The sequence below is a fragment of the Salmo salar genome, chromosome 13, assembly GCF_965601325.2.
Source record: "Salmo salar chromosome 13, fSalSal1, whole genome shotgun sequence".
Taxonomy (NCBI): domain Eukaryota; kingdom Metazoa; phylum Chordata; class Actinopteri; order Salmoniformes; family Salmonidae; genus Salmo; species Salmo salar.
The window spans coordinates 21,666,665-21,687,500 of record NC_138303.1 but is presented as its reverse complement, the minus strand read 5'-3'; the positions used below and the strand labels follow the sequence as shown (position 1 = coordinate 21,687,500).

At 42.2% G+C, this 20,836-nt stretch overlaps 1 protein-coding gene across 1 annotated transcript in view; it reads left to right on the top strand.

Annotated features, from left to right (window-relative positions):
* LOC106566589 (uncharacterized) overlaps window positions 1–20,836 on the top strand; it is a 95,466-nt gene that overhangs the window by 54,092 nt on the left and 20,538 nt on the right. The window contains exons 2-7 of the mRNA XM_014134730.3: window positions 15,910–16,091; window positions 17,148–17,205; window positions 17,634–17,721; window positions 17,842–18,218; window positions 18,417–18,617; window positions 18,719–18,886. Coding sequence (XP_013990205.2) covers window positions 15,976–16,091; window positions 17,148–17,205; window positions 17,634–17,721; window positions 17,842–18,218; window positions 18,417–18,617; window positions 18,719–18,886 — 1,008 coding nt within the window. The 5' untranslated portion in view covers window positions 15,910–15,975. The remainder of the gene's footprint in view (window positions 1–15,909; window positions 16,092–17,147; window positions 17,206–17,633; window positions 17,722–17,841; window positions 18,219–18,416; window positions 18,618–18,718; window positions 18,887–20,836) is intronic.

Here is a 20,836-nt window from a genome sequence, read left to right as displayed (position 1 = left end):
TTATATTACATACATTGTAGATAATATTATATACACTGTAGATAATATTATGTACACTGTAGATAATATTAAATACACTGTAGATAATGTTTAATATTACATACACTGTAGATAATATTACATACACTGTAGATAATATTACATACACTGTAGATAGTATTACATACACTGTAGATAATATTACGTACACTGTAGATTATATTACATACGCTGTAGATAATGTTTAATATTACATACACTGTAGATGATATTACATACACTGTAGACGATATTACATACACTGTAGATAATGTTTAATATTACATACACTGTAGATGATATTACATACACTGTAGACAATATTACATACACTGTAGATAATGTTTAATATTACATACACTGTAGATGATATTACGTACACTGTAGATGATATTACGTACACTGTAGATAATATTACGTACACTGTAGATAATATCACATACACTGTAGATAATATTACATACACTGTAGATGATATTACATACACTGTAGATAATATTACATACACTGTAGATAATATTACATACACTGTAAATAATGTTTAGTATTACATACACTGTAGATGATATTACGTACATTGTAGATGATATTACGTACACTGTAGATAATATTACGTACACTGTAGATAATATCACATACACTGTAGATAATATTACATACACTGTAGTCTGTAGATGTCACGTCCTGACCATAGAAAGCTGTTATTTTCTATGGTAGAGTAGGTCAGGGCATGACGTTCTTTTTTCTAGTTTAGATTTTCTATGTTGTTATGTTCTAGTTTTTGTATTTCTATGTTGGGCTTTTTTGGGATGATCGCCAATTAGAGGCAGCTGGTCATCGTTGTCTCTAATTGGAGATCATACTTTAGTAGTTGTTTTTCCCACCTGGGTTTGTGGGAGATTGTTTTTGAGTTAGTGTATGTTTCACCTCTTCGTCACGGTTTGTTGTTTTTGTTCTTTAGTTTATTTGTATGTATAGCATAGTTTCACAGTTTAATAAAGAAAATGTGGAACGATACACATGCTGCGCTTTGGTCCGCTCCTTCATCATACGGCAACCGTGACAGTCGATAATGTTTAATATTACATACACTGTAGATGATGTTACATACACTGTAGATGATGTTACATACACTGTAGATGATATTACATACACTGTAGATGATATTACATACACTGTAGATGATATTACATACACTGTAGATAATATTACATACACTGTAGATGATATTACATACACTGTAGATAATATTACATACACTGTAGATGATATTACATACACTGTAGATGATATTACATACACTGTAGATAATATTACGTACACTGTAGATAATATTAAATACACAGTAGATAATGTTTAATATTACGTACACTGTAGACAATATTACATACACTGTAGATAATATTAAATACACTGTAGATAATGTTTAATATTACATACACTGTAGATGATATTACATACACTGTAGATAATATTACGTACACTGTAGATAATATTACATACACTGTAGACAATATTACATACACTGTAGATAATATTAAATACACTGTAGATAATGTTAAATATTACATACACTGTAGATGATATTACATACACTGTAGGTGATATTACATACACTGTAGATAATATTACATACACTGTAGTTAATATGATGTATTCTGGAATTTCTCTCTCTCTCTCTCTCTCTCTCTCTCTCTCTGTTTCCCTCTCTCTCTCTGCATGTCTCTCTTTCTCTCTCTCTCTGTCTCTCTCTGTTCTCTTTCTGTCTCTCTCTCCCTGTCTCTCTCTCTGTCTCCGTCTCTCTCTCTCTCTCCCTGTCTGTTTGTGTCTCTCTTTCTCTATCTCTCCCCCTCTCTCTCTCTCTCTCTGACCTCTTTTTGCTGACTGCTCTTTTGTCATTCATGTCCCTGGTGTTCAGCTTTCCTACTAATCCAGTGGTTTGGTCACGTCACTTTCACTGACTGTGTGTGTGAGTGTGTATGGGTTTGTGTGTGTGCGTGTATTTGATGAAAACAGTGTAAGTTATCAACATGAAACAGGCAAGCGGATTGTCCAGCTTTGCGTGGGATTTAATTTCATTGGGGAAATAGGGCATTACTGTTACAACACCCTGGCCAAGGAGTATCAGCATTACCATACAGTACTGATTACTGTTACAACACCCTGGCCAAGGAGTATCAGCATTACCATACAGTACTGATTACTGTTACAACACCCTGGCCAAGGAGTATCAAGATTACCATACAGTACTGATTACTGTTACAACACCCTGGCCAAGGAGTATCAGCATTACCATACAGTACTGATTACTGTTACAACACCCTGGCCAAGGAGTATCAGCATTACCATACAGTACTGATTACTGTTACAACACCCTGGCCAAGGAGTATCAGGATTACCATACAGTACTAATTACTGTTACAACACCCTGGCCAAGGAGTATCAGCATTACCATACAGTACTGATTACTGTTACAACACCCTGGCCAAGGAGTATCAGGATTACCATACAGTACTGATTACTGTTACAACACCCTGGCCAAGGAGTATCAGCATTACCATGCAGTACTGATTACTGTTACAACACCCTGGCCAAGGAGTATCAGCATTACCATACAGTACTGATTACTGTTACAACACCCTGGCCAAGGAGTATCAGCATTACCATGCAGTACTGATTACTGTTACAACACCCTGGCCAAGGAGTATCAGCATTACCATACAGTACTGATTACTGTTACAACACCCTGGCCAAGGAGTATCAGCATTACCATACAGTACTGATTACTGTTACAACACCCTGGCCAAGGAGTATCAAGATTACCATACAGTACTGATTACTGTTACAACACCCTGGCCAAGGAGTATCAGCATTACCATGCAGTACTGATTACTGTTACAACACCCTGGCCAAGGAGTATCAGGATTACCATACAGTACTGATTACTGTTACAACACCCTGGCCAAGGAGTATCAGCATTACCATACAGTACTGATTACTGTTACAACACCCTGGCCAAGGAGTATCAGCATTACCATACAGTACTGATTACTGTTCAGATTACAAAGCTATAAAGCTATAATTTTCCTAATATAACTTTCCTGTACTATAATATTATATTCTATTATAGTATAGGCCGATTATCTTCTTGTTTAAATGGTGTATTTTACCTCTAGTCCAGTCTCATTCCAAACGTCGTAAATTGTTGTATCTGCACGAACCCAGTCTTTACTAAAATCATCCATACATCAATTGTCTTAAAATCATTTATTTACTACACTAAGTAATTAACAGAAAAACATACAAACAGTAATTATCGTCACAAAGGATTGGTAGAGGAATGTGCCCTTGTGGGCTAAACAGGCAGGTCGGCCTGTTGAACAATGGGTCATAAACGGTCCGCTGAGAAGTTACACAGAGTTCATTAATATTAACAATTGACAATTGAAGGCTCACTCATTCGGGAACAATTGCAATCAATACATATTTACGCTCATGTGTCGTCGTGATCCTTGTTCGAGAGTTCTGTTCTGTTGGGGAGTTTTGTCCGCGTTCTCTCTCTCTCTCTCTCTCTCTCTCTCTCTCTCTCTCGGTTAGAATGGATCTTTCAGAGCGACATTCATTAATGTCGTCATAGAATGGTTGTTTCGTTGGTCTTCGCGTTCGATGATATAATTTACTTAGCTGCAGACTAATAATTAATATCAAAGACTTGTTCTTATTCTGTCAGTATCGATAGTCTAAAAGTTAACCACGTGGTATGGTTCACTTTCAGTAGAGTACTTGGATGGTCAAACCTCTGGCCATAGAGTGTAGGCCTGGTCTGAAGACATGTAAATCAGCGGGTGTTTTATAGTGCCCATAGAACAGCTTGTCAAATGACGCCTGGTCCTGTATGGGTCCCTGGGGGCGTGCCTATGACTGAGTTAGATTTGGTTACAGAAATACAATTCTATCACATTACATCAGTACATAGCATCTCAATGTCTTACAAAAGCTTTATCCTTATTAATACATTCTATACAACCATTATGATGCTATTATATAAACAGTTTTATGGTAATATGGCTATATTGTCTCTTCTGAGTATCACAAAATTGTACCAAGCGGATCAGTTCGTAGCTGGATTCTTCACCAATCTTCCATACCTTCTCCAGCACACACAAAATGTCGCTTGGCTCTCCAATTCTATGAGTTGGAAGAATTTCCTGTGTCTGTCTATGGGCCATGTGGCCAGAGACTCTCCTGGAATTTTAGAGTTTTTACAACCCTTTACACACAGGGTGGATTGGGGGGGGGGGGGGGTCAACTGTCCTCCCTGTACCAAAAGAGGCCAACGTCATGACATACCCCCCCTGGTGGTTTGGATCTTGTTTATCCTGCAATCAACATAAAATCATGAGCACGTGATGTCCCATTGGTAGATCATCGTTGCAGTCCTCTCTGGTGGTTGAACTTGGTAGGCTCTCTGAAAGCGGAGCCGTCCACCACAAGGATGGGCAGTTGATGTCCGGTTGGTGATCGCCGTTGCGGTCCCCCCCTCTGGTGGTTTACCTTGGTAGTCTCTCTGACAGCGGGCATGCCGCCACAAGGATAGGCTGTGGGTGGCCGGATTTGGGGTCGCCGTTGCGGACCCGTCGTCCAGACTGGAAGATCTGGGCAGTAACTTAGGCAGATGTTAACAACGCACACACACTCATGAAATATATATAATTACATTAATTCCCCAATGAGCGGCGTTGTGGCACTAAGTGATGGTTGTATGGGGACTTTGTTTATGGCTCTATCACTTCCTATGTGTCAAAGGAACTGAACCGAAAAGGAATGAAAGCATAAACAAAACCAAAAAAATATACAAAATATAGTTCACACAAAAAATCATCTAATTGGACTGTATTCTATATACGTCCAATGTTCTGGCAAAATGATTATCATGGCATTGTCTCTAATGCCATACCTAGGGTTTTCCTACTTGGTGTGTTGCTTAGGCGCTATCCTAAGTTGATAACTATATGATAAGTCTACAGCTGTAATGCACTAGTTTTGGGCAGTCTACAGGTATGACCTATGGACTTCTGGGAAGAAAACTGGTGAGTGCTGTAGAGTCAAAGGCCTAGAAGTAAATGTTCAACTTTACTAAGGCTGGTATATTGCTTGGGCCCTTAAGTGGTCCTAGCATAAATCCTAATTGGATGTTCCGTTGTGCATGTGCGTTTATGCTTACACAAGCGCTCATGTCAAGGGAAGAAAACCAAGTATCCGGGCAGATTACAACTTGTTCAGAATGAGTCTGACGTAGTAATTTTCAGGTCAATGCCTGGAGGTCAGTCAGAATTGGTGTCAAGGGAGTCTGTAGTAGTTTTTCTACAAGTCACTGTTTCTTCCACTTTTGTAGTGGCGATAGGTATGAAGTCTATTTCATAGCTATGTTATCCACGGAGGAGCTAACCTCACGACGGAAGTACTCTTTAAGTATTGGACCAGTCATACGTGGTGTGAATATGGTTCATGACTTCTAATAATTTTCCTCCTGAATGGAGGATCCTATTTATTAGTGACATGTGTGTTAACCATTGGAAGAGTGCACTGGAGATTCCCCTCCACGTGTTGCACTCTGAGTGACTCCTATGTCGCTGTTGTCAATGGTAATTTGATTGGTTAAGTCTCTAACCTTCTTACTGATTGTAGCTGGACTGACTGTTGTTAGTATTGGTACTGGTACTCAAGGGGACCAGTTATCCTACCGATTTATTCTGAAATATTATCTACCGGAACACATGATTGGAGCATTTTACTAGTTGTATTGTAGTTGAACCTACACATGGCAAAGAATGATTATTGTTGCCATTTGTTTTGGAGGTGGACAAGTCCACTGGACTTCCTTTACGACCAGTGTGGTACACCTCAGTACTATCTTAGATGTCTTCTAAGATAATCCCCGTCTAGGGGCCTGTCTGCTCCTCACTGTTCTCATAGGAGAGTTTACAACTAGATTTGATTTATGCTCTGGCGGCCTCGCACGGTGTTGTCCGTAGTCTTGACCCCCCCACCGGCCTCGATGAGGCTCATCATGGGTCTGGGCTACTATTCCCCCCCTTTGTGCCTCGGGACCCCCCCACCAGCGGGTGGTGTTGGTGTCCGATGCGCAAATGAAAAGGTCGGACCCTATGTACGAGTTGTCAGCGGCCGCGTTGTTCTGAGAATGGCTGTAACCTTTCAACCAAATCTCCTGGTGTTTGTGCTTCAAAAAGCTCAGTGGCTGTCGAGGCATGTCAGTCACCACTGCGTCCGCGTGTGGCAACCTCTTCATTACCTGCGAACTGAGACGAGGATATCGGTCTGTGATATCGCAAAGTGTTTCACAAGTGGGAGTCATCGGGTCAGTTGCTGGACTGACGCCATTAGTGTCATTGTAAGGGGTGACAGTCCCCAACAAAGTGGAAGGTGTATCATCGGAAGCAGAGTATACTCTGCTCATCAATGTTTTTCTTGCTGTGACGGCCGCAGTGCTTGCGGAAGTGTCCAAAGGGAAAGAAAAGTTCATCTCAACTACCGTATTACATGACTGCAAGGAGGAGGGAAGTTGCTTATTCACAGAGACAGCTGGCTCGAAATCATGAAAAGAATGGTCAATCAGGTTGGCTGATGGAATGTGTCGAGATATCGTACTATCTCCGTGGATCGGATTTTGTACCAAGAGGTTTCTAAACGTCTTTTTCTCAAGGGGTGCTTTCGACAGATACCCCTCGTGAAGGACTGCGTTGCAGCTAGCGTTAGGGGAAGACAGTGTGGTCAGTGGAGAAGGCACTGTGGCCTGTGACCATACCTGGTTGGTTTTCCAATCCATCAATGGGAGTAACCGATCCATCAAGTCTGCTCCAAGTAGCAGGGTTACAGTTTCGAGGCTGGTAACATACACAGGGTGAACGAGCGATACGTCCTGGAAGTGTAGTTTCAGCATGACTCTCAATGTGAGAGGCGAGGTAGTCTGAGTGACCCCTCGAAGTTTAGTGTCGCATCGTTCCACTTTTAACCTCTATGGGCTAGGTGGGACGCTAGCGTCCCACCCGTGGTGCACTCCATCAACAGCAGGTGCATTTCAAGAGCGGCAAATTTGAATCCAAATAAATGTCAAAATTCAAATTTTTCAAACATACAACTATTTTACACCCTTTGAAAGATAAACATCTCCTTAATCTAACCACGTTTTACGATTTCAAAAAGGTTTTACGGCGAAAGCATAAATTTAGAGTATGTTAGGACAGTACATTTACAAGAGTTGTGTGTAATGTTTTGTCAATTCAAAGACATGGTCACCAAAACCATAAAACCAGCTAAAATGATGCACTAACCTTTTACAATCTCCATCAGATGACACTCCTAGGACATTATGTTAGACAATGCATGCATTTTTAGTTCTATCAAGTTCATATTTATATCCAAAAACAGCGTTTTACTATGGCATTGATGTTGAGGAAATCGTTTCCCTCCAATAACCGGCAGTCAAGTCAACACCACAAATTAAATAATTAAAATTAGAAAACATTGGTAAAATATTATATTGTCATTTAAAGAATTATAGATTTACATCTCTTGAACCCAATCAACTTGCCAGATTTAAAAATAACCTTACTGGGAAATCACACTTTGCAATAATCTGAGCACTGCGCCCAGAAAAATACGCGTTGCGATACAGACTAGACGTCATGTTGGGGAGATCTAAAATCGAAAATACTATGTAAATAATCCATTACCTTTGATTCTCTTCATCAGATGTCACTTCCAGGTATCACAGGTCCATAACGAATGTAGTTTTGTTCAAAAAAGCTCATCATTTATGTCCAAAAATCTCCGTCTTGTTAGCACATGATCTAAGCCAGCCGGACTTCTCGTCATGAACGAGGGGAAAAAATATATTTACGTTCGTTCAAACATGTCAAACGTTGTATAGCATAAATCATTAGGGCCTTTTTTAACCAGAACATGAATAATATTCAAGGTGGACGAATGCATACTCTTTTATAACGTATTGGAACGAGGGTACCCAACATGAACTCGCGCGCCAGGTGTCTAATGGGCCATCATCGTTCCATGGCTCTTGTTCGGTCAGATCTCCCTCCAGAAGACTCAAAACACTTTGTAAAGGCTGGTGACATCTAGTGGAAGCAATAGGAAGTGCCAAAATATTCCTCAGCCCCTGTGTTTTTCAATGGGATAGGTTTAAAGGTAATACAACACATCAGGTATCCACTTCCTGTCAGAAAATGTCTCAGGGTTTTGCCTGCCAAATGAGTTCTGTTATACTCACAGACACCATTCAAACAGTTTTAGAAAATTTAGGGTGTTTTCTATCCATATGTAATAAGTATATGCATATTCTAGTTACTGGGTAGGAGTGGTAACCAGATTAAATCGGGTATGATTTTTTATCCAGCCGTGTCAATACTGCCCCCTAGCCCTAACAGGTTAACCAACGTTTAGTTGGTTTCAAAGCCCTTTTGAGATCATCAAACAATGTTTGAGAGATGAGTGATATTGTCACACCCGAATCAATTAGCGCATGACAAGCTAAGCAGTCCTCCAGGACTGTTTCCAGGTATGGCCGTTTAGATTCGTGGTTAGTGGACATATTCCCCACAAAGTGGAGTGGTCGTTCGCAACGACGTGATGTGCCATGTCTGTTCAAGATGGAAGCAGATTGACTTTTCCGATTTTGAGTGGGCTTGGCTTTAACGAAGCGTTTGACCTTTTTCTTCGCAACTTTTGTATCAGAGTCTATGGACAGAGCCCGGGGGCTTGTTTCTTGATCAAGCGGGCCCTGGATGGGGTCTTGAATGAGAGCGGGAGAAATTTGAACTTTAACGTCCATGCTATGGGTGTTAATTCCTGCGGACCTGGTGTCCGGTAATTCCCGGTCTAGTCCTTGTGACTTATCTTTTACCCTTTTCTCAAATTGTTCTCGCTTAAGTTCTTCCCGTAGTGGGACTTCTGGAGAACATTGGTCTACGTTTTGATCGTCCTTCAACCCTTTGTTACCCTTGTGCTCTGACACTTTTGGTGGGTTGGGTGCAGGAACGTAGCGAACGGGTCGATTGTAGCGGTAGTCATGTTGATGGCTACGTATTTTACAGTTATTTCGACCGCGGAGGTTATTGGAATCAGGGTTTCGTGGTAGAGACTGTTGTTGTGCGTCATCTCTCGATGCTCCAATACCTGATAATGCACCCTCTAACTGGAGTGAGTGTTCCTGGTTAAACTTCAAAACTGAGTGGTCAGGGCTCTTAGCGTTGTGAACTTTTGATGCCTCAAAAGCTGTGCTTGCAAGCTCTCTGAGTTGTAAGATAGGCAAGCCAACGTGGGCTGCAGGGCCCAAGTAGGTAATGAAGGTGGGATACATGTTTGACAGAAACATTTGTTTGAATGGTAACAGCTCTTCCATTCCTGTTTCAGTGAGTAGGCCAAAGTAAGCTGAACGAAGCCTATGATAGTAAGCTTGTGGGTGTTCGTTCCGAGCTTGTTTGACGGTGTTAGCCAGTGAGCTATCGTGTTTGCGAGTCGCAGAACCACTGAATTCTAATTTCAAAGCTGTGGCAAGTTTAGCATAGTCATTTAGCACGTGTTACTGTTGTAGACGAATGAACCTCGTCACGTGTCTATTCGACGTTCGCTTCAACAGGTAAACCCTGTCAGAACCCGTAGCGTTCGGGTAGCCACCCAACGCGTCCTCTATGTCAGCTAGGAACGTCTCAGTATCGTTTGGCTGACCTGGAACGGGGTCAAAGGTGGGGAAATTCTTGACGAGTTTGTCAAGGTATTCCGTGCCAAGCGGGCGGAGAGGGTTGGCTTCATCCTGTGGAGAGATTGGGGCCGAAAGGCCAAGAGAAGAAGCCAAGCCTTGTTGTTGTTGGCCAAGAGGCGCCATATTACTCAGTGCCGAAAGGCCAAGAGGAGAAGACTGAGGGACACATGAGGGAGGCAAGGTCTGAAACCTATTGTCTTCACTCCTGTGAGCACAGGGCTCCGGTTGCTTGAATGAGAAGTCGCGCTGTAGAGCGTGACCATTCTGGATTTCCTCCAGATGGTACCTAAGGGTGGAATTCTGCTGCATTGCAGAGTCCACTTGAGCGCTTAGAGTACTGATTTTGGACACGTGAGTGTCACACCTGCTCCTTTCGGTCTCAAACTTATCTGTCATGGTTTGCAGGTAGAGGTCTTGAGTACGGAGCGAGAGATTCAGTGATGAGATTTCCTCTGCTTGCTTAGAAATCAATATTTCCAACCTCATCACCTGAGTTCTCTCATCATTCATTTGGTCAGCGACTTCAATAAGTTCTGCTGATTTATCATCCAACTTTGTCATTGTGTTCATTAACTGATCGTCTTTGGTCTGCAGCGCTTTGAGGAGCACCGTGTTATTTTGAGTAACATTCAACAAAACAGCATGCATGTTGTCAAGTTGAGCGCTCCTGTTTGTAGATAACTCTTCAGATTTATCTAGTTTGGCGTGGACATCATCGTATTTAGTTTTGGCTAAATCGAGTTGTTACTGTAGCATATGATTTTGTTCCTGTAGAAAACGATTTTGTTGAAGAGCTTGTGCTTGTTCATCGTCATACGTTTTTGCAATTACATTTAATTGTTCAGTTTTCGAACGCAGTTCCATAGCTAGCAGAATTTTTCCCTTTTCTGCATTTGTCATTGGTTTCCCGGTTCTCTCCACCTGTCCCTTTATGTCTACCGTTACCTGCTCGTGCTTCAGCTGTGCACTGCAGTATTGGACAGATGGCAATCTCGGATGGCAAGACATCAGAGCTAGACTGGAGAGAACCTTTACGAGGCCTGCGCCCGATGGTTGATTTTGGAAAACATTGTTGTCTGCTTTTCCACTAATGGCATAATTAGGGTTGTTATCGCTGCTGAGGTCAGAGATCAATCCATTTACGGGTGGAGGTTCACTAATTAGCGGGCGAGTGGGGACCACCCCCTCTGATAGCCTGCACATTATTAGAACATTTGAAAGGGATTATTTATTTATTTATTTTCCTAATTTTCCAAAATTTTGGAATGTGGGGTGTGGGGAGCTGCAAAGACGATTTTAATCTATTTATAGACGTTAATGAACCATCAGTACTGTACAGTACTGTGGAAGTTGGACGTGAATGAATTTGCAAAAGCAAATTTAATTAATCAATGCCAATGATTAGTCCTACCTGGGTAGGCTATCTGGGTATTAAACTTGAATTACCTGAGGTTGCTTCATCCAGGTTAATATGCAAAGTTTAAGTTGTCTCATTTAATTGGAAGAACCTAGAAAGGTATGTTCGACAATTTAACTTATTAAATTGAATGAGACGATAATCCATACAATCTCCATTGATTGGATATCATAAGTGTAAACCGTAGTTCAAATGTTGGGACCCTTCACCACTAGGGTACGCTCCTCCCTGGGGCTGAAGCCACATAGGATTCACTCCCGTCAGTAATGGGTTTGGTGAATGTGCTTTGCTAAAGCAGATTTTACTGATTAATCTATTTATGATATATCAAACCTGTATAGGCTATCTGGGAATTAACTTTGAATTACCTGAGAGGTTGCTTCATCCCGGTTAATATGCAAAGTTTAAGTTGTCTCATTTAATTGGAAGAACCTAGAAAGGTATGTTCGACAATTTAACTAAATTAATTGAATGAGACGATAATCCATACAATCTCCATTGATTGGATATCATAAGTGTAAACCGTAGTTCAAATGTTGGGACCCTTCACCACTAGGGTACGCTCCTCCCTGGGGCTGAGCCACATGGGATTCACTCCCGTCAGTAATGGGTTTGGTGAATGTGCTTTGCTAAAGCAGATTTTACTGATTAATCTATTTATGATATATCAAACCTGTATAGGCTATCTGGGAATTAACTTTCAATTAACCTGAGAGCATTGCTTCATCTAAGTTAAGTTTGGAAAAAGTTAATCATGTCTCATTGTAGACGCCCAATCAATTTTGGATATTATTTGAAAGATCCACTTGAAAAGGTAAATCTGGCAATTTCACTTGTTAGTTAAATTGAATGAGACGTCATATCCAGTCAATTGTGATTGTCTGGATATGTTACCGTGCTCCACGTTTGAATTTCCCCTAGAGATGTACTGGCAATTCTTCACCACCAGGGTGCAGAATGCTGAAATTAAACGGAAGTACAAAGGTCGGACTTCCGTCGCGCTAGCGGATGAATTTTAAACGTGTTACGGGGGAGGGTAAAATGTTCCCTCTCTGTTAGCTTACCCGTAATGCTAAGCTATTGCTACTTGGTTCAGGAGTATCCTTCCAAGCACCAAAATAGGATCCTTTCACTTATGGAAAGGGTGGGTTTTCTAGTGACGTCTCACCTTAACCCCATTCAGCATATTCTGCTGTCGTTTATGCTGACCGGAGCGACACGGTACTTAAATACAAAATACGCATACGGTCTGCCCACACTGTCTTAGTGCGGTAGGCAAATTATTCGGCTCGGTTTACCGGACAGTTAACTTCTAATTTCTACCCTTACTCTAGAAGTTAATATTGACCGACAGAAATAGTACCGTTTGGTCTAACGGACTAAATCTGGAATTTAATCCTCACTGCTATCGACATAAGACCGGAGCTACTCTAAATAGCTTCTCTCAATGGAAAATGCACAATCACTTTGTTTATATAGCAGGCTGTTTGTACAATTCTGTTTGCACAATTGATATATAGAATTTCACAGCAAAGTCCAATTCTATCTTAGATTCCTCGCACGGGGCTCCAAATGTCGTGTTTTTGGGGTACCATTACACTGAAGATATGTTTATCAATTAGCTCCCTGTAATTATTATCACGCGATTAAACTGATTAATCATTTAATTGTAATTAACTCGGAGATCGGGGCACCAAGGAGAATATTCAGATTACAAAGCTATAATTTTCCTAATATAACTTTCCTGTACTATAATATTATATTGTATTATAGTATAGGCCGATTATCTTCTTGTTTAAATGGTGTATTTTACCTCTAGTCCAGTCTCATTCCAAACGTCGTAAATTGTTGTATCTGCACGAACCCAGTCTTTACTAAAATCATCCATACATCAATTGTCTTAAAATCATTTATTTACTACACTAAGTAATTAACAGAAAAACATACAAACAGTAATTATCGTCACAAAGGATTGGTAGAGGAATGTGCCCTTGTGGGCTAAACAGGCAGGTCGGCCTGTTGAACAATGGGTCATAAATTGTCCGCTGAGAAGTTACACAGAGTTCATTAATATTAACAATTGACAATTGAAGGCTCACTCATTCGGGAACAATTGCAATCAATACATATTTACGCTCATGTGTCATCGTGATCCTTGTTCGAGAGTTCTGTTCTGTTGGCGAGTTTTGTCCGCGTTCTCTCTCTCTCTCTCTCTCTCTCTCTCTCTCTCTCGGTTAGAATGGATCTTTCAGAGCGACATTCATTAATGTCGTCATAGAATGGTTGTTTCGTTGGTCTTCGCGTTCGATGATATAATTTACTTAGCTGCAGACTAATAATTAATATCAAAGACTTGTTCTTATTCTGTCAGTATCGATAGTCTAAAAGTTAACCACGTGGTATGGTTCACTTTCAGTAGAGTACTTGGATGGTCAAACCTCTGGCCATAGAGTGTAGGCCTGGTCTGAAGACATGTAAATCAGGGGGTGTTTTATAGTGCCCATAGAACAGCTTGTCAAATGACGCCTGGTCCTGTATGGGTCCCTGGGGGCGTGCCTATGACTGAGTTAGATTTGGTTACAGAAATACAATTCTATCACATTACATCAGTACATAGCATCTCAATGTCTTACAAAAGCTTTATCCTTATTAATACATTCTATACAACCATTATGATGCTATTATATAAACAGTTTTATGGTAATATGGCTATATTGTCTCTTCTGAGTATCACAAAATTGTACCAAGCGGATCAGTTCGTAGCTGGATTCTTCACCAATCTTCCATACCTTCTCCAGCACACACAAAATGTCGCTTGGCTCTCCAATTCTATGAGTTGGAAGAATTTCCTGTGTCTCTCTATGGGCCATGTGGCCAGAGACTCTCCTGGAATTTTAGAGTTTTTACAACCCTTTACACACAGGGTGGATTGGGGGGGGGGGGGGGGTCAACTGTCCTCCCTGTACCAAAAGAGGCCAACGTCATGACACCATACGGTACTGATTACTGTTACAACACCCTGGCCAAGGAGTATCAGCATTACCATACAGATGAGGGTTTTTCACCAGAAATAGAAAGGGGAAAGTGGATACCTAGACAGTTGTACAACTGAACGCCTTCAACTGAAATGTGTCTTCCCCATTTAACCAAACCCCTCTGAATCAGAGAGGTGCGGGGGGCTGCCTTAATCAACATCCACGTCTTCGGCGCCCGGGGAACAGAGCTTTACTGTTTACAGAAGGTGTGTGCAGTGTAGTGTAGTGTAGTGTAGTGTAGTGTAGTGTAGTGTGTATTGTGTGAAGTGTGTGTGTGTGTGTGTGTGTGTGTGTGTGTGTGTGTGTGTGTGTGTGTGTGTGTGTGTGTGTGTGTGTGTATCATAAATAAGTGTCTGATGAAGTGTGTTAGACTTGTCAGGATGTAGGCCACTACATCAAAACATTGCAAAGCAATCACTCTACTTCTTATTGAGAAAGAAAACAAACATATTGTGCCAGCAAATGAAACGAAGCACTCTGATGGCCAGAAAGATTTGTCTCATGGTATCAACTGGACAGACTATTTGGGGATTCATCATGTACATTTCTGTTCAACCTATATGAGAATATCACTCACTACATGAGAATACAATGACTAGTATGAGAAAACAGGCAATAACATGGATGAAATCCTACACGTATCTGTGGGATGGTAGCTGGTTTAATGTATGTGCTTTGGATTATGGAGAGAGGGAGTGTAGTGTAGGTGAAAATATGTATTCTCCTGTTCATAAATGATGCTATATGTAGAGCACATTGCAGCCTGTTTCTCCGTTTTCTATTTGTGAACATGCACTTGTGGTAGCGAGCCCGAAATAGAAACCGGAATCACAGACAGACGCTCAAGCTCAATCACATATACCCCTCTGCTCACCTAGCTCTCTGCGACACTCTGTTTCCGTTCACCACTGTTGATACAGTATCTGTCTCACCCTCTCAAACTCTCTTACTTTCTCACAGATTTCCAGGGTTGTAATCGTATCACACTTTCAAAAACCTCCTCATATCAAAAACCTCTTCATATCACAAACCTCCTCATATCACAAACCTCATATCACAAACCTCCTCATATCACAAACCTCCTCATATCACAAACCTCCTCATATCAAAAACCTCTTCATATCACAAACCTCCTCATATCACAAACCTCATATCACAAACCTCCTCATATCACAAACCTCCTCATATCAAAAACCTCCTCATATCACAAACCTCCTCATATCACAAACCTCCTCATATCAAAAAACTCCTCATATCACAAACCTCCTCATATCACAAACCTCCTCATATCAAAAACCTCTTCATATCACAAACCTCCTCATATCACAAACCTCCTCATATCACAAACCTCCTCATATCAAAAACCTCCTCATATCACAAACCTCCTCATATCACAAACCTCTTCATATCACAAACCTCCTCATATCACAAACCTCCTCATATCACAAACCTCCTCATATCACAAACCTCCTCATATCACAAACCTCCTCATATCACAAACCTCATATCACAAACCTCATATCAGAAACACATCCTTTATTTAACCAGTAATCCACGAGGCCTGTCAAAAGTAAAAATAGCGAAAACAAAGTAGATCCTAAACATAGTTTTTCTTTCTTTTCCCAACCCCTCCTCTGCAGGTTTTCCTGAGCACCCTTTGTCTGTGAGTGTGTGTCTGAGTGTGTGTGTGTCTTAGTGTGTGTGTTATGGCCTCTGGGACGGACGACCCATACCGTAAGATGCTATTGCTAGGGGCCATCGCCGCGGCGTCAGCCTTCGTGGTCACAATCTTCATCGTGGTGGTCTGTGTGGGCTGCCAGAGGTGAGAGGTCACTGCCAACACATTTGACACATCTCATAGATTTCTCTCCCTCTCTATCGCTCTCTTTCTTGCTCTCTCTCTCTCACTTTCTCCCAATTGCTTTTTCTCTCTCTCTTATCCCTCTCTCTACCTCTTCCTAATCTCCTCTTTTCTTTATCTCTCCCCCTCTCCCATCTCACACTCTGTCTTCCATCTCCCAATGTCTGTCCCTCCTCCCTCCCTTTGCTCCTTCTCACCCATCCCACCCTCCATGCGTCCCGAGAAGAGAATGTGTGATGAATGTTAATGGCTTGTATTGTCAGATCAGATGAAATGCTCTTCCTAGGACAGTGGAGAGGGCAGGGCACATCCAGTCTAGGGAACAGGGCTCCCTCTCGCTAGACAAAAGCAATGGAACACAGTACGGTGTGGTTCTTACAGAACCTTCAGGGACTAATGAGACTCAACCCTCAGTGGCTTTGTTGCCAGGGGATATGCACTGTGACCAGACATAGAGATGTACTGTAGCTCAATGTTAAGCTTAATGTTAAGGAATCTGTAAATGTAACCAATGAAATAAATATGTTGATGTTGCCACAAACTGTCTGGAAAAAAGGCTCCTCTTTACTCTTTTTAGTTTGGAAAACCATTTATTTTTCTTGTGCCGAATTCCTGCCTCCAATGTGTTGTTATAGTGTGACAGTCCTGTGGGATGTGGAGGCTTAGACACCTACCCATGGTTCCCCAGGGGTAGACAGAGCTGAGAGGTGTCTAGAGAGGGGTGATGTGTCGTGGGCTGAAGAAAGAGACCCCTGAGTCCCCGGGGCATCTCAATGGTACTAAGTGGACTCTGCACGTGTGTACTATAGGTGCACATGTGCATCTCCTCTCCTTCATCTTCGCTGAACTGAAATCAACAATCCCCCATGGTTACAGAACGTTCCCAGAGCACCTATAGGAGCGTGTGGAAATGTGCTCAACCATGAAGGAATGTTTACTTCTCAGCTCTGAGTGAAACTCAGCAGAAACAGGGTTAATAATAACATAGTAGTAATCACTGTTACTTCGTGTCCCAAGGAAAAACAAGATCAAACATCCTGCGTCCAATGGAGAGAAGGGCACCTCAGTAGAGATGGTGAGTTATCTTCACTTCCCACACAGCCCCCTTCTCTTTTCCTCACCCCTTCTACGTCCTCATTTCATTTGTATGTTTTTTGTTGTGTGTTTCAGACCTACCACAATCCCTTCACCGTTATTTGTTATCGACCCTCTCAATAAATTGCATTTTTACTTCCTGTCACATGACTTTGAGTGCTCACTCCACCACCCAGCATAAAAGTTTCAATTCTTTTCACACTCATTATTTGCAGAAGGTGGGAAACAAACAACAGGCATTTCAAACACATCTAGAACCACCCTGTAGATGTACAGTACATCTAACTGACCAGTCTCTATGTACCTATCTCTATTTCTATCTTCCCTTGTTTCTATCTTCCCTTCTCTCTCTCTCTCGCTCTCGCTCTCTCTCTCTCTCTCTCTCTGTCTCTCTCTCTCTCTCTGCAGGGTGCTCTCCGTCAGCCCAAGAACAGTTCCATGAGTAAATCTGACACCAGGCTGCATGAGATCAACCGCCTGCCCTGCAACGGCAACAGTAAGTAATAATACTAACAATCAACTGCCAATAATGAAAACTTCCGGTACATAGCAGAGATGGAAACTATGTATAACAATGACCCGATAATAAAGGTCCCCCTCCTTCTCACCGCTCTAGGTGGGGGTAAGAACCGTCCAGCCAGTATGGACCTGCTCCTCCTCCACAGCCGTCGCTCCACGTCTGACCTCCGCCCACCCCTGGTCCGCCAGCTGCCCCAGATCCCCAACAGACCAGTGGGGGAGGGAGACCCCGAGGGGGGAGGAGGAGACGGGGTCAGAGACCACACCTACACTGAGGTGGGAATCCGGAACTCACCTGTCCGTTGCCTTGATGATGGGCTGTATGAGGTTGTAGGGGTTCGAGAGGCAGACATGGTGCCCCCCGCTCCCCCTCCCACGTCGGCCAACACCCCGGCAACACTAAGGGCCTCAACGAGCCCCAATGGGACCCGCACCAACGTGGTCCGAAACGGGAATGGGAATGGAAATGGGAATGTGCGTATTTATGCTATGACAGCTACCCAATAGAAGTGTTGACATCAAGTCATCATTGGAGACACTTGACATTGTGAACGCCTTCCTGTAAAAATGACTGTTATTTTTGTTATTTCGCTTTTCTTTGGTTGGTCCAACGGAATAACCAGGACCTTTCACTTCTGTGTGTTTGTATGTGTATCTATGTGTATCTGACAGGGGAAGGGCAGAGGGAACGGCAGAGGGAACGGCAGAGGGGCTGTTAATGGCTGTAGCACTCTTGGTAGAGGAGGAGGGAAGGGGCCCAATGGTGCTAACGGTGTTAACGGATCTAGCGGCTCGCTCTTGTCCTCCCTTCCCTCCCTGGCCATTCAGGACCCAGTAACGGCAGAGTACGCCTCCATCCGGAAGGTCAAGAAGGTAAACAGAGTTTTTACAACTGCTTTCCAATGGAGCTCTGGAACATTATATGAATTTGATATGAATTTGTACTCATTTCTAATTAAGTAAAATGTATTAAGGTGAACAAGGCAACGAAGAACGAGATAGGGAACACAGAGTCAGATGACCAATCAAGTGTCCAATCAAGTGTGGGAGAGTCACCCTCTGCCCCGCCCCCTCTGCTGCCCCGCAGCCAGGAGTTTCCACGGAAACAGCTGGAGCCGTTCCACCTGCACGTCTTCCCGAAGGTACTTCCCCAGGAGGGCACTTCAGAGATTCTGTATATACGGTGTAATTCTTCACCAGCTTGTGCGGATAGGGGCAGCAGGTAGCCTAGGGGTTAGAGCGTTAGACTAGTAACCAAAAGGTTGCAAGAGCAAATCCCCACGCTAACAAGGTGAAAATCTGTCATTCTGCCCCTGAACAAGGCAGTTAACCCACTGTTCCTAGGCCATCATTGAAAATAAGAATTTGTTCTTAACTGACTTGCCTAGTTAAATAAAGGTTAAAAAAAATGCTGAATGGCAGCAATATTAACCTGTCAGTTCTACCATTTATCCACCAGAGGGAACTATGTCCTACAGATTGTTCTTCTTTCTACTCATTATCCAGTGTTTGAGCTCAGAGGGAGAGTATAATGTTTACTGTTAATTTTTGATTGTTTATTTCACTTGTGTTTATCATTTATTTCACTTGCTTTGGCAATGTAAACATACAGTATGTTTTCCATGCCAATAAAGCCCTTTGAATTGAGTTGAATTGAGTAGATCTCTAACGCTCCAGGTTGAAGCTTCCCCTAGCCACAACTCTAGCATCAGATCACCCTAATCCCAATCCTAATCTTAACCATTGGGAGGAAAAATGTGAAACTGGCCTTAGATCAGTGTGTAAGGAGCAGTTCCGGCCTGATCTTGATCTCTATTTCCAGCCACATGAGCACAGCCTCGAATGGCCTTACGGTATCTGTCAACGTTACTAAAAGTCAGATCCTCACAGATGATGTCTAACGGGATGACAAACTCTCTTTAGACTATTCTTTGTTAGACTATGTCCCACCGACATGATTCCATCTCATTGTTAAGTGTGCCCGGGCTTGATATCATTTTCTCACCAGATAAGCCTGTTGGAAATAGTGTTTATAAACAGTCAAGGCCAATTTGGGGGCTGCACTGAAGGAGGGAAATGGAGGGACAATGATTGGATAAAGATCAAACTTTCTTGGCAGTCCTACCTGTTTTTACTTACTTACTGTGTGTGTGTGTGTGTGTGTGTGTGTGTGTGTGTGTGTGTGTGTGTGTGTGTGTGTGTGTGTGTGTGTGTGTGTGTGTGAGAGAGAGGGCATGCATGCGTGAGTGTGTGAATGAACAGGGCGAATGTAATTTGCTCCGTCACACGTTTGGATAGATTGATGTTATTTTAGTGGTGGGTCTGTGATATTGTATATGATCTACTTATTGGCCCCCATGACGAAATCAGGGGAGGGGACTGTGGATCTGTCTCCATCAATCCGTTAGTTCGTACGTTAGTCACATGAGATATCTCAGACAGCACTGGACGAATTTTCACGAACCTTGGGTGAATGATGCGTCATTTGAAGAATCTAAAATCTAAAATATATTTTGATTTGTTTAGCAATTTTCTGGTTACTACATGATTCCATATGTGTTATTTCATAGTTTTGATGTCTTCACTATTATTCTACATTGTAGAAAATAGTAAAAATAAAGAAAAACCCTTGAATGAGTAGCTGTGTCCAAACCTTTGACAGTACTGTATATGTATATATAAATACAACTGTGTGTGGATATTATGTGTCGTCTCACACTCTCCAGTGTGTCCTTGAGAGACGATTTGTTTTTGTCAATTTAGTGTGTGTGTTTTGGAGAAAGCCAGTGAGCATGCTCTCCTGTTTGTAGTCATGTTGATGCCTATGCACTCTGCGTGGATGTGCTCCATAGCGTGTGTGTGTGTGTGTGTGTGTGTGTGTGTGTGTGTGTGTGTGTGTGTGTGTGTGTGTGAGCCTGCGTCTCCGCCCTTCTCCTGCTCTGTGGAGGACATGTTGTGTGAGTGGCTAGTGAAGCTGAGGGGCTGATTAAGCAAGAGCCTGGCTGGCTGCCAAGTCGTGTGTATTCTTGTGTGTGCAATCGTTTTTTAGAATATAAATGAAACCTGTAACTATGAGATTGTATTAACAAGCA